The sequence below is a fragment of the Lagopus muta genome, chromosome 5 (assembly GCF_023343835.1).
Source record: "Lagopus muta isolate bLagMut1 chromosome 5, bLagMut1 primary, whole genome shotgun sequence".
Classification (NCBI taxonomy): Eukaryota; Metazoa; Chordata; class Aves; order Galliformes; family Phasianidae; genus Lagopus; species Lagopus muta.
In genome coordinates, this window is record NC_064437.1 from 5,314,913 (window position 1) to 5,329,256 (window position 14,344).

The 14,344-nt window shown below is 45.2% G+C and overlaps 1 protein-coding gene and 1 long non-coding RNA gene across 4 annotated transcripts in view; one reads left to right on the plus strand and one right to left on the minus strand.

Annotated features, from left to right (window-relative positions):
* The window catches only part of LRP8 (LDL receptor related protein 8), a 150,894-nt gene that overhangs the window by 120,279 nt on the left and 16,271 nt on the right, over nucleotides 1–14,344 (plus strand). For all 3 annotated transcript variants that reach the window (XM_048944603.1, XM_048944605.1, XM_048944604.1), the window contains exon 5: nucleotides 9,184–9,546. In XM_048944603.1, the coding sequence (XP_048800560.1) occupies nucleotides 9,184–9,546 (363 nt within the window). The remainder of the gene's footprint in view (nucleotides 1–9,183; nucleotides 9,547–14,344) is intronic.
* Nucleotides 6,648–9,270, minus strand: LOC125693117 (uncharacterized). Its single transcript, XR_007377003.1, has 3 exons — nucleotides 9,162–9,270; nucleotides 7,649–7,943; nucleotides 6,648–6,881 (listed from the first exon to the last, which is right to left on the minus strand). It is a non-coding gene; the product is annotated as an uncharacterized LOC125693117 (long non-coding RNA).

Genomic DNA, 14,344 nt, shown 5'->3' on the forward strand with positions numbered 1-14,344 from the left:
AATTGCATTTGTGCTTATCGAAAGAATATTTGTCTAACATTTATGATTATTTCAGCATGTGGGGAAAAGAAATACGGCTGGCCTAAAATTACTGTCATTTGTATAGCAGGTAGATGCAACTTGAGTACGTTTGACCTGGTGGAGGAATTCAGCAATCATTTCTGAGAATAGGAAGGAAATTATTATAGATTTAACAAATGAAAGTCCATCATAAATAAGATAAGGTAGCACAGCAATGATATCTTCTGGGCTTTACATGATGTTTAATTACTGGACAGCTGGAGGGATTAATGCTTATGCATTATGCCCTGGCTCTCAGAAATTAAACATGTACAGCTGCCACTTTATCACTGCTTAAAGTATTAGAGCTCCTTCAAAAGCAGTAGTAATTGGAGAAAAATCCCCGTTGCTACATAGGAAAAATCTCATCCCATAATCATATTTATCCTTAGTTCCTTCAAAACAAAATAGCAAGAAAAACGAGCTTGGCAGTTAGCTTTAATTGCATTCCTACAGAAACATGAAGGTACTCTCATTGTTAATGCATTGGGTGCTTGCTGTAATTAAATGGAAAATACTGCATCAGCTTGAGGTTAGGGGGAAGGCAGTCACTGCAGATGTCAGGAGTTAAACCTGAAAGCCACGGCCTGAGCTCTGCCAAGGCTCTGTCTGCAGAAGGGTTTCCTTTCCCCAGTGCTCTCTGTTCAGTTCAGGTATAAGGAATTACAGACCCGTTCTGCAGAAGGGTTCCCTAGTGTGGAGCAGTGCCTTCTCACCTCAGCAGGTGCTGTGGTGCAGCTTTGCAGGCTGCCTGTGCACATCTGCACAGTGCTGATCCCTCGGTTTCAGCTGAACTGTCTGTACCAGTATGTTGAGTAACTGATCCTTCAGTACATGCAGGAATGGAGCACGGCCTAAAAAGAAGGCAGTTCCAAATGTGGTACTCCTACAATGTCTTCCTGGCAGGGTGCACCAGGAAAAAAGAGTGGATGCGAACAGAACGCGCTGCAAGTGCTCTCACACACCCATTCCTGCAGACCCTAAATGATAATTTTGTACAGGGTTGTGGAAGAGTGGCATGAAATAACTATTTTAATTTAAACCTTTTTGCTTTATTGAAACCAAAGCATAGTGTTTCTGGACTGCACGCTATGCATGCATACACAAAAACGCTGCTTTCCCATCTTGTGTGTCACGCTATCAAAGGAGCAGAGTTTGACTTGATGTTTGTCTTCTAGGCAGTCTGTCAACATTTAGAGCTCTTGGAGTTGAAATAGCCAAGAAATTGCATTTTATTGCGAATACACTTGTATTTCACGTCCCTGAAGTGCTTTTTTCATAAGAACAGAGCAATAATTCTGAGTTTATCCATCTGAAAGGACAGAATCTGTTTAGATACGTTAATGGCACCGACAATTAAAGATTTCCAACGATCGTGTTATGGTGGCAGATCCGTGGGTAGAAGTTCCATCCTTCAGTGGACGTGGGTACATATGCATTACACTAATTAAACAGAGCTTAACAGTTGCTCTTCCTGAGCATATGATTTTAATCATATGAATCAGAATGAGCTAGCTTGAACTCAGCGCAGTCCTACGCAGGAGAGGGTCGTGTAGTGTTTGATGGGGAGGAAGCTGTTTTGTGAGTCATGTTGACAGATGAAACAGCATCTAAAAATTATCTTTGTGGCTGAAATGCTGTATTCAAATAGGAAGATAAAGTGGTTGGATTAATTTTACTTATATTTTGCAGATAAATTTGTTTCTTTGATAAAATATGACTTGGGAAGGTTTAGCTCTCAATGAAGTATACATATCTACACTCCTTTCTTTCCAGAAACTTAAAAATAAATGTTCATGCTTTGTCTTCTCAGCCCAAATTCAGCCAAGTGCTGCCCTCCATTTCAAAGCAGGAGAAGTGGAAGGGCGAAACCTGGTGTCCTAGAAGCCTCAGTACTATTAAATTGAGTGCAGATACCAGATGACCCTTACACTTTTAATTGCAGTGAGTGTCATTCAGTGCTTTAATATTCCATTTGAGTGGAAAATCTATGGCATGTTTTCCAAATATGATTGCCTTCTTTTTTTTTTCCTTTTCCTTTTTTTTTGTAGAATTATGGGTGCATTATTTGGGGTACATTGCTTACCTTATATCATAACTGTGCCCCTAATGTCATGTAAGTAAGGATAATTAGGAGTTGGCTGTTTCCTAAAGAAGCTGTCAGTCTCTCTCCCTCCCAAATCTGCCTTGTGGTCTTCATATGCCTGGTGTCTGCGGTCCATGCAGATATTCATAACCCTCAATCTGGCTGCACTGAATCCTGCTGTTTGTCTTGCTGTATCCTCTGTGCTTCTTCCTTAAAGTATTCATCCCTTCCTCTCAGTGCCTTGCAAACTCTTTCATTTCAAAAGGATCTTATGATTGCCATTGTGTTGGATCCCTGGTCCTGGAGAATTGTGAGAGACAGCTGGGTGAGATGTTACAGAAGGGTTTGTGATAACTCCTTGCCTCGTGTGTCCTCCAAAAGATTAACTCTCTAATGGTGCTGTGTACTAAATACAGTGAAAATTTGAGTTTAACAGTGAAGCAGACTTCAGTAAGAAGAAATATCTCTTTTTACAGAAAATTCCCATCAAGCAAACTAAATTAGTGGAAGTGGAGATTTAACAGGGCACTGACCTCATTGCTTGCAATGGGAGCACTGCTTTGCTCTGCTTTACTCATTCGAGTTAAATCCCATGAGCTCTCAGTTGCTGCAGCCAAAGGGATTCCCAAGCTGAAGGCAGGCTCTGTGCCCTGCCTGCTCAGCCCAGTGGCTCAGGAACATACCCAGAGGGAGGCAATGTGGGTCTGGTTTTGACAGATAGGCCTGCACGTGGTAAAATCAGGCTGAGAAGATAGCCCACATTTCTGCATTAGCAGGTGAGCACAGAGTGAAAGTCTGCCCTGTGGACAGAAGGTGAAATCTATGGGAGCAGCCTAATCCTTGGAAAGTATCTGTGATCTGAACCCAGCAATGGCAAAATTAGCTCCTGATTGCACAGAAAGCTCTGCATGGGCAGCCATCCCACAGCCCACAGGGTCCTGCTGAATCCAGGAGGTCTGTATATGCAGTAATGTGGGTTTGGTTTGTGTTGGCACAGGCTTGAGGCTGTGGTAAGTGATGCTCTGTGCTGGAAGCACTGCACTTACACCTTCCTCAGAAACAGGCAGCTGATGCTATCAGAGCAGCTGCCAGATTCCCGGATGTCACTGGGTGCTTCTGAGGGATTTGCCTGATTGGTGCAATTTGTAAAATTGCTGCTTTAGTCAGTAAGTTATGGCTGTGGGATTAGCAGTGCTGATGTCCCATACAGGTTTCCAATTTTCAGTCAGAAAAAAAAACCAACCACCACTAAACACATGGCAGCATTTATTTTTTTCCATTTAAATTTGGCAAGTACAAAACATCTCCATTCAGATTCAGCTGATTGCATCTCAATCAGAATATAAAGGAGTAATGATAGGTCTTTATCCTCACAAGATCCCTGTGGGGTGGCTGTGATTTGAGCAAAGGTTACCTTTGCTCAGTACCTTTGGTATTCTGACCATCCCTTGTTTTCCCTAAGCCGCTTTATTTTGCCCCTAAATCCTCTACACCAGACTCTTACTGGTGATGTCACTTCTTACTGTGATGTCATTTAACCAGAAAAACCTGTGATAAACTTCCTCACGCTTTCCCAGTAGGGAGTGAAATTGAGGAGAATGAAGGAATGAGTTCTGCAGCCTCATTGCACCCAAATGACATTGTAAATGGGGGAAGTTCAGAGCATGCAAATCTTTTTTACATAAGCTGCTTCTAGTCATAAATTATGAACTCATAATTAATTCTACTTTCAGAAAAGCACTTTGAATGAAGATACGATTGTCCAGAAATATATATTCTGTAACAGTAAATACATTTCTGAACCACTGGTTATGTGTCAGCAGGAGCTTTGGCATTTGGCTGCTCCCTTGTAATGAAGCAATACTACACAAATACCATCATGGTGAAGGGGAAAATAACTCCTTGGTGTTTGAGGGGAGCAGCGTGGCAAAGGCAGCGAGTGCATGCAAATCTTAATTTGCAGGAGTGCGTGAAATGGCTCCTTAGCTCCATTAGTGATTTGAACAATATCAGGAATTACTTATTCCTTCTGCAGCCTTCATCTATATGGGCTTTTCGGTATCAATCACCATAGCAACAACCACCGTTAGCAGTGAGACTGCAATTCAGCCGCATTATTCCCTCCATGGGAGGCCTGTCAGCTCTTCCAGCAATGCGCTTCAAGGTCGTCTTCATTTACCTCTGTCTGTCCCTGCCCTTCCTGGAGGGCGGCTTTCCGTGGGAAACTTGGCCTTCCAGGGATGAACCCGTGCTTTAAAGGCTGACGTTTGACCAGAGATCTGTGTCAGATATTCAGGTGCTCGGTAACCGCACTGATTTCAGCACACAAAGCAATATAGGTACAGGGAAGCTTGGAAATGAATCCTAGTTCAGTCAAACTAACGCACTGACAGCGTTGGTAGCTGGGCTGGGAGTTCCAACTTAATTCAGTCTGGGCTCCGTGACCTCCTTATCTCAGTCCTGCTTGGAGATTAATGTATGTGGGCTATGCGGCAGGATTAGCTCTTTATGCACAGTACCTGGGCACATGGAGCTCAGGCACTGCGCTGCCACAGCCGTGTGGATGGAGCTCACTTCTAAACCTCACAGCTTAAGGCTTTCTGAGTCCACAGCCTCCCTGGCCAGTGTTCAAGTTGTGATAAATCAGCAGCAGATCTCTCTTTCCCCACTGTTAGTGTGTGCAAATCACCCCTTGCCTTCCTGAGAAAATCCGCTGTTGGATTTAAGCAAACAAGAACTGTGTTTCTTTTTGGTTGCCTCAGGAAGGGTGTGGGAAAGCTGCAGTGCCATCATCTGTCTTATTTTCTTCTCTTTGGTGTCAGTAATTGCTGTCATCCACTTTGCCACAAACTTTACCAAATAGTTCTATTTCTCCAAGTCATGTGTATAATTTCAAGAGGAGCTGAGTTGCTTTTTTTTTTGACAAAAAAAAAGTGTATTAAAATATCAAATTCTTACTGAAAAGCTTCAAATCCTTAATTTAAGCTAGCAGTGGAAGCAGTTGCAGTCCATTGTACACCATTCCCAGCTCCTACTAATGATGGATATCCTGCTTATGTCACACATTGAGTTTTATCCAGATTTGAGGATCCGCTTTGTAGAATTACAGAGATGTATTTGAAATTACAGTTCTTAAAGTGTGTCCTGTGTCTTTACAGCATTTTGCTTTTCTTTATAAGCACTTTAAAAGCTTCTGGTAGAGTTATCTCCGTTTTTTGGTGAGCTAGGATTGTTACTGCTGTACTGGAGCGCTCATTAAAGCCCCTGCTTAAATCCTGGCTCAGGGCAGAGAAACAGAACCAAAACACAACTGCACAACCACAGTCTCTTTTCTTCCTCCACCCAAAGGCTGCTGCTGCTCCAGTCTCCAGGAGATGTGACAGGGTTGCTGCTGGGGGCTGCCCAGCAAAAGCTGTGCCAGTTGCACTATAGCACAGGGCAGCAACTAATGCAGAGTATCTCTGCTATACGTTCTCTATAAGCCAAAGCAAGTGTGCATTCATTGGGATGTGATGTTTTCTTCCTAAATCACCTGAAGAATCTTAGTGGATTGTTGTACCCTCCAAAATGGCTTTTGTAATTATGCTTATTTACTGCTTTGAAGCCAGTGAGTTAAACTCTTCTTCTTGACAAACGTTTCCAATATTTCTACTGGGATCACTTCATACTTGAAGGATACTTTGCATCTGAGGGTATGACATTTATTAATTTCTTTGGCAGTGAGGAAGGCTAATATTTGTATCCTCTGTTTCATACAGACATACTCTTAATAGAACAGGTAGCAGAACCAGAGAATATAGGCAAATTGCTCACGTCAAAGAAAAGATACCCTGGTGCTCATTTAATTATTATTCAAGACATTTCTATCAAAATGCTCTGGAGGCAGAGAAATGCTGTAGTGATGGGACTGCCCCGGTACCTTGACAGATTTATGAAAGGAGATGTGAAGCAAGCTGTCCCTGGGACTTTACTTCCCCCATCCTCATCTCTCCAGCTGCCTATGTAAGGTAATTTTAGCACTGCTTTTTATTAGGTTCTTCAGACAGTGCAGAGGAGGTCCCAAGGAACACGTTGGCTCTTGCATCGGTGTGCAGGGATTGTAAGCAGCTTTCCTCTTCTGCTGCCCATTTGAGCAAGTCCCCAAGTGCCTGGAAGCTGCAGACTTTCACAGAATCACAGAATCACAGAATCACCCGGGTTGGAAGGGACCCCAAGGATCATGTAGTTCCAACCCCCCTGCCTAGCAGGGCCACCAAACATACACATTCAGATCAGGTTGCCCAGGACCCCGTCCAACCTGGCCTTAAACACGTCCAAGGACGGGGCATCCACAACCTCCCTGGGCAGCCCGTTCCAGGGCCTAACCACTCTCCTAGTAAAGAACTTCCCCCTAACATCTAACCTAAATCTTCCCTCCTTCAACTTAAAACCATTTCCCCTAGTCCTGCTGTTGTCAGCCCTTTTGAAGAGTTTACTCCCCTCCTGGGTGTAGGTTCCCTTCAGGTATTGATAGGCTGCAATGAGGTCACCCCGCAGCCTTCTCTTCTCCAGGCTGAATAAAGCTACTTTGCTTTATCCTTGCATGCCCTGTGGATTTTAGCTGTCAGAGAAGATAGCAAAAGGGTGAGTGGAACTGGGACAGAATCCGCCTTCCTGTGGCTCATAGGAGAGCCAGCTGGGACAGAGGTCTCTGCTCCAGGCACTTGTGAGGCAGTTGGCTTGAAGACCATTAGGCCTGTAAGAGAAGGAGAAGGCATTTATATTTCTTGAGTTAACCAGGAGGTGTCTGGAACAGCCTTCTGTAGTGCTTTGGGAAGACACAGAGCTGCCCCACAGTGAGACATGGAGGTGGAGCCCTACAAGGTTGGGAAGGGGGAAGGCAGCAGCAGCAATGGGCTGTGCTTCGTCCGTGGAGACAGAAATGTCTCTAGTGCTGTCAGCTCACCAAATTTAATTTTTTAGAAGAAATAAAATAAGCATGGCAATGCAGTTAATTCTAGCGAGAGATTCACCAACTTCACTGAAAAGTCTCCTCATGAGAGGTTACAAAAGGGGAATTGCTTCTATTTTTTTTCTGGCTGTGATTGTCAGTAGTTTTACATCAGTAGTGGGATTTGTAGGTGCAGAGGAGGAGCTTTTGTGCAGACTTCCGTTGTGTGAATCCCACACAGAGGTTTATCCATCTCTTTCCAGAGGGAAATGCATGCAGGCAGAAGGAATGCTGGAGGTGGGAGCGGGAAAGCAACATAGGAAAAGGGATGGTGAGAAGGGAAATTAATGCATATTTGGAGCGTGCAAATCCTTATAACCTTGCCCAAAAATTGGGGATCAAAGGACTGTGGAAAATTTTGCTTACAGTGTTTCTGAGATTGATCAAAATAATGCCAGAAAAGCAGTTTCTACTTCCAATCTTGATCTGTTACAGTAACTGTGCATAGACTTAGAAATATTCCCATCCATCACCTCCTTCTTCAAATAGGTTGTTCAAATCTTAACTCTTACCTCAGTTTTCCATTTGGTAGCTCCATCTTATTCATCACTTGAAGAGATCATACAGCCACGTGCTGATCAGTAGGATTAGCAGCTCATTTTATTTCTGGTTATGGGATAAGGGTAGAAAAGTATGCTGAGTGAAGAAAATCAGCTGAAATTACGGGTAGGCTGCAGCATTTTAGTCTCACTTCTGACACGTGGAAGGGTTTTTTAGATGCTTCTCCACCGGGCTGATTGTGTTTTGGGTCCTTGTGAGAGGGATTCATCTCCTAATGTTAGATGTCTGATCTCAGTTCCTCACTGCCTGGAGAAGGAGACAGGTTAGCCCCTCTCTGTGCCCAAAAATACCCACACTCCTACCTCTTTAGGATGTCCTGCCTGCACCAGGCAGAACTTGGATGCTCCTTTGCTGACCACACACCACTGCAATGTATGTTGTTACTGATGGGAAGCTGGGCACTCAGCAGAGCACAGCTGAGATTCTCTTTAACATTTATCCCTGTTGGATGGAGATTGGGCTTGGAGTTACTGAAGGCAAAAAGGCTCCTAATTGCAATTAGAGGAAGTATTTAATTTATTGTAATTTATTTATATATATTTATTGTAATTTATAAAATGCATAACTTTTCTATACGTGCCCGGAAGGGCAGAGGCAGACATATATTCAATTTTTTTTTAAATAACTGACGAAATTAGCTTTGATTAAAAGCACTTGGAGCAAATTTCTTTCAGAGTCTTGGTTCCCCCATAACTTGATGAGACAAAGTGGCTGCCAAGTGCACGTTGTTGGAGTACCTGAAATTTTAATTTTAGCAGGCTCCTCTGGTGCAGCTGTCCATCAGGCGTGCAAGCAGGAGTACACCACTCAGCTTCAGATCTGACAAATGTCTCATTTGTGTGTTAATGTTGAGTTGTGATTTCCAGGGAAGGCTTTCAGTGTGCTGTAAAGGGCCTTGCTGGCAGATTGCAGCTAAATTGATGCTCGCCTCACTAAATATTTACCCTACACATCCCACTTAATATGTCCAAAACCAGGCACACTGTGAAATCCTCAAACCTGATTCTGTGCCTGTGAAAGCCAGGAAGCTGCTAATGTCAGCATGGAGCAAAGCTCAGCTCTGTGTGAGCCCCCAGCGCCCACCACTGCTCCTCCAGCCCTCCCTGTGTCTCCTTATACAAAAGGACAGGGCAGTGCTGCACTTGTGCCCCATTTTACCAGCTGCCCATTCTCCTGCAGGGCTGCCCGTGGCCCAGAGGGGTGATGGGAGAGCTGAGCTGGGCTCCCAGCTTGGGTCAGCACACCCTGGGGGCAGGATGTGCCCCGTATCACAGCTGCGGAGAAGCCCCATGCGTCTTCACCTGTTCCTTGCTATGTAGTTTACCACTGGGAAAGCAGTGTTGGGTTAGGACAGCCAAGGTAATACATTTATGCCCTCTCCCTCCCCCTACTCAGATACATGTGATGTGCCAGTGTAAAAGCCAGTGTAGTGGCAGGGGGTAGATAGGGGACCTCACAGCTCACCTGCTTGTTTTTTTTTCCCAAGCTTGTTCTCCTGATGAGTTCCAGTGCAGTAACAAGACGTGCATCTCCATCAACTTCGTGTGTGATGGTTACAACAACTGTGGTGATGGCAGCGATGAAAGGAAATGCTCCCCTCTGACCTGCAGCCCCAATGAGTTCCAATGCAACAACAGCGTGTGCATCCCAGAGCTGTGGGTCTGTGACAACCAGGCAGACTGTGAGGACCATTCAGATGAGTCTGTAGAGAGGTGTGGCTACGATGCCAAGGCCTTCAACACCTGTGCTGCTCACGAGTTCCAGTGTGGCAATGGCGAATGCATCCTCCTTAACTGGAAGTGTGATGGAGACGAAGACTGCAAGGACAAGTCTGATGAGCAGGACTGCCGTGAGTGTGGGCAGGGCTGGGGATTCTCCTTTGGTGGGGAGGGCAGCCCCTCTGGGTTGTGTTTTCAGGCAGGGTTTTGTTGCAAGTTGTCTGTGCAGCACCTGTCTGCCAAGGAGCATTTGTGCCCCAAGGCATGGCCGGGTGCTCAGCCCAGCAGCATTAGGTGTATTCCAGACTCCTATTTTGTTGTTCTGTCAGGATTCACAGAGGGGCTGCAAGAGCTGTTGAATGGGACCGTGCCTCAGAGAAGGTCTGTTCCACTAGAAATGGAGAAAACGGGAAACATTTTTAAAGCCCTCAGGCTGCACGGTGGGGTCACAGCCTGCAGGATAGAAGCCTCAGTGCTAAAGGGAATATGTGATCAGCAGAAAAAAAAAACAATTTTCTACCTCTGAAGTTTGAGTATACCAAGCAAGGCAGCACCTTTGAATAATCCAGTTTGAAATGCACTTTGAGCTTGGCTCAGTTACAGACGAGAGCTAATACATAATGGATTTCTTTTCAGCTGGCTTGATGCGTTTAACGTGGTGTTGTTGGTGTGCACAGTATTTTGAAGGCTTCATCCAACTTTAGCCACTAACCTGTTCAAGCTGGTCACTTATCTGAGGAGGGAGATGGCAAGAAAACAAGAGCAAAATGTTTTGCTAAAATATTCATAATCACAAGATAGGAATAAAATAAAATATTTATACAGCTACATATATTTAGCAGCTCTGACATTGGACCACCTCTGGGAAGAAGGCAGCAACCAGCTGCAGAAAGCAGACATTTTTACAAAGGTATGTGTGAAAGTGTCCAACTTCTCCAGCACCGTCTTTCCACAACCAGCACAGCACTGAGTCTCAGCTGGTGACCTGAGAGCAGCTTGCATGGGAGAGCCCTTCAAGGAGAGGAACAATCAGATGCTGTTTGGGGCAGACATGCAAATTCGATGATTCCTTTAGCAAGAGGAGGAGGCAGTAAGGCCCGACAAACTTCAGCAGGTGCCCAGTGAGCTGGTTCTGCTGAGACCGGGGACCCAGGAGGAGCAGCAGAGCGGTGATGGCAGCCCTGTTACAGAGCAGCTTCACCAAGTAAAACCTCCGCTTTCCCCAGGGCAGCCTTTGTGGGGCAGAGGACACAGCCGGACAGGGCTGCAGCACAGCACAGTGCTGACAACCAGTGGAGGAAAGAGGAAACGTGGCTGAGGAGGGAAGAAATCTTGAGACCATTATATCCCTGACTAGGGGATTCAGTGCCTGGGGCACTGCTAACTCTCAGTACACACACATTATACAGCTTATCTACCCAGGAGGAACACACATGTGCTGCTTCTGCTGCTCTCAATCTAGGAAGCCAAGAAATGGTGGGACTCCAGAGCCCCACATTTTAGTTCCTGACATACTCCTTTGTACAGGCTTGTCTGCTTTGCACCTGTGTAAGTTTGGGATTTTGTGCCACTGAGCTGCACGGCCCTGTCACTGCTGACACTGCAGGCAGGGGATCTCTGGGTCAGCAGCCAGCAGAGAAGCCATGGCACTGAATGCAAATGAGTCCAGTGGGTCAGAGGCAAAAGTGATGTTGCTTCCCCATCCTAACCAAAGCTGTAGCTTGGGTGCACACGCCTGTGGTAAGAAAATGGTATTTGAGTGCATCTCTGTTCCCTTGTTGGACTGAGGAGTTTAGGAATTGTCCTTTATTACAATTCTTTTTTCTCACCTCCAGAACCTCTTTTTTGAGATCAGCATTGCATGGCATGCAGGGAGTTACAGCTGTGTGACAACTCCATTCCCTTCACAACAGCAGTGGCACAAACTGCTGGCTTTGACTTGATTAGAACTGAGGATGCCAGCACTGTGCCTTCTCTCTTAGGGTTTTTGCATTGTATAAAACACAAGGATGGGAGTTAATGCTTTAAAAAAGAAAGTCATGAGGCCATCACCAGATATTTGTTATAATTATTTTGAGGTGATAAACGAGTAGAGCAGGAATGAAGGGTGACAGCTGGTGAACAGGTTTTGGCAGCGAAGCCAGCAAATAAATAGGAAGGAAGAAGTCCTTTCAGGGAAGCTGTGTGAGCACATTGGATGGTTGCTTTTTCCCTAGTATGTATATGTAAATATATGTGTGTATATTTGCACATGTATGTAAAATGGACATTAGGTTAGATTCATTACTCTCCAAATGGTTGGATTTTAAAACATCCTCTGCAACCCAGGAGGGAGGATAAATAATGCCAGTACCTGACAGCCAGAAAACAGATCTCTGACCTCACACTTTCCTCACTATGTTTCCCTGTCAGTAAAATGGAACAAATGTGTTTTGCAAATGCTGGAGTTTTCTTGAGCTTTGGTTGACTTTCTGGGGGGTAAAGAAGCAAAAGACAGAAGAAATAGAGGCTCAGACTTAGAATCTGGAATATAACTCCTGAATTTGAGTAGTACAGCTTTGTGCCCCATATGTGCAAATCAAGTGTATCCGCTTGAGTGTACCAGTTAATTTAAAAGAGCTTTGGTAAACTGTTCCATATTTAATTTGTGGAGCTGCAAAGGTGACTATAAAACTGAAATGTCACTGATTTAAACCCCCTAAAATGGAAAATAGCACAGAGGTTTTCGGAACAACTTGTGGAAAATGAACTGTGCAGCTCATGTCTGTGCTTGGGACACTGCTCTGCTTTGGGCAGTGGTGGCCTGCTGTCAGCTGTGCCCATGGTGCTGAGATGGGTTTGTCTCCCAGCTCCGTGTGTGCTCTCCAAGCTGAGTATAATCATCACAGTCTCCCTTCTCCTGTTGAGAAATTCACCAAAGTATAGAAATGCTGTATATTCATTTTTATACCTTTGTGATGAGGAAGAGCTGTCGCTGTTTCTGCTCTTTTTGGATGTTCATTAAGAGGCTCAAGGGCCATTTCTCAAAGGTCTGAACTTCCACAGCTCTGCTGGAATGAAAAACAAGCCAGGAAACCAAGCCTGGTCTCCGGTCCTCTGACTTTTCATGAAGAAAGAGCTTTGTGCAGATGCTGTACAGTCCCACATCTGTGTTTTGCAGTCCCTTTACCACCTGAGCCTTTCCAATCTGCAGCCATTGCCTTGCAGATTTACTTTGTAAACTGGAAACTTGTTTCTGCCCTAGGACAGACCAGGCTCTGGTAGCTTTAGTTGCATGTAGCAAGTTTGCAGAAAATTAATACCTGTTGTCAGAAACAGAGGACCATCCCATCCTGTCTCCACAGAACAGAAGTTGCTACAGAAAGGGTGAACTTCTCTATGTTGGGAGGTGAAGATCAGAAATAACAGTAGCTAGGAAATGTGAGGCGAGGCGTTAGGGACAGGATTGCAGCGGCCGAGGTTTAGCTTGGAAGAAGCTGGAATTGCATTACAGGGAAAGTGCTCTCTACCATCAGGGTTTCTGCCAGGGAAATGAATGGTTCAGACAGAAGTGCCTCAGCCTCATTGCAGGACCTGACTGCCACCTCCAGAGCTGAGGTCTGTGGTTCTCCCAGACCAGTTTCACCTCCCCTTCTCCTTCATTAGAGAAGCAGTTCCCAGGTGCTTGGCTTGGAGCTGCTGGATATCGTGCTGAGGTTTTACATTTCTGTATCTGGGTTTGTTAGCAGAAACACTGTGACACAGCTGGTCCCACAACTGCTCTTATTGCATGCAATTTTATTCTTGCTTTGCAGCTCTTTCCAACTGTAGTCCACATGGCTTTCCCTTCCACGGAGCAGTGCTATTTCCTAACCTTTCTCCTGTGAATACTGTGCCTTTCTAAGGCAGGATTTCCCCCTTCCCGCAGCAGCACTGCAGTTGCAGCTCTTCCTGTCTTTCACACCCTCCAATGGCTGCAGGCACCTAGGGCTTAGTCCAGCAGTTGTGAATCTGGATCCTGCATCCCATGGGATGCTTTCATCAATAACGCTGAGCCTTTAGGCATACTAATACTTCATGATATTGACACTAACCCAGTTTGTATCTGTGGCTCTTCTTGGGTTATCTGAAAGTAGTAATTTCTTTATTAGAACCAGTTTGTCAAATTGTCAAGGAAAATCTGCCACGTGGCTCTCGCCTCCCATGTAGTAACATCAGTGCTGACCTCCTCCAGCTATTCAGAGGCAGTGATTTTCTGTCATATGGTACCAGGCTGCAATCAGCAAGATGGAAAGGTTAGAATCAAGAGCTCTCCAGGGTGTGCTGCCTTAACAGGATTTTAACAAAACATCTGGAAGATAGTTCCCTTAGAAATAAGCCACATAACGTGCCTCAGGAACGAGGAGCCTATTTTTACCAGTGAGCTGCAGGCTGCAGCCCTTTGCTGGCTAGCCAGTGCCTGTTGGCTCTGTCAGTGCAAGTCAGATCCCATCTGGGAAGGTCTCAGTGTAAACTTGAGGAGGGAAACGTGGCTGCTTTTGGCATGATCAGAGCAGCAGTCTGATCTATTTTTTCCCCAACTTTGCTATTCATCAGATCTGTGTTCAGTCTGTAATAACAGCAACAGGGCAAATGAGCATCAGGCTTGAAATCTGACCTGACACCATGGAGATGTTTCTGGCCTGTAAACCCAAGAAGCACCAAGCCATGGGGCAGTGGAGCTCTTGTGCCTTCCAGGCTCTGTGGTTAGCTCACAGGCATTCACTGACCCAAATGACCATGTCTGTCTCTCACTTCATCCCTGGTGTGACCACACTGGCTGTAGCAGATGCAGCATACATGTATCTTGCCTCTGACCTTAGGCTGAACATGTTTCAAAATGTATCTTAAAATACAAGGATGGTAGAGGGTGGTCAAGAATGTTGGGGAGCACAGGGCGGTGCCTGAGGT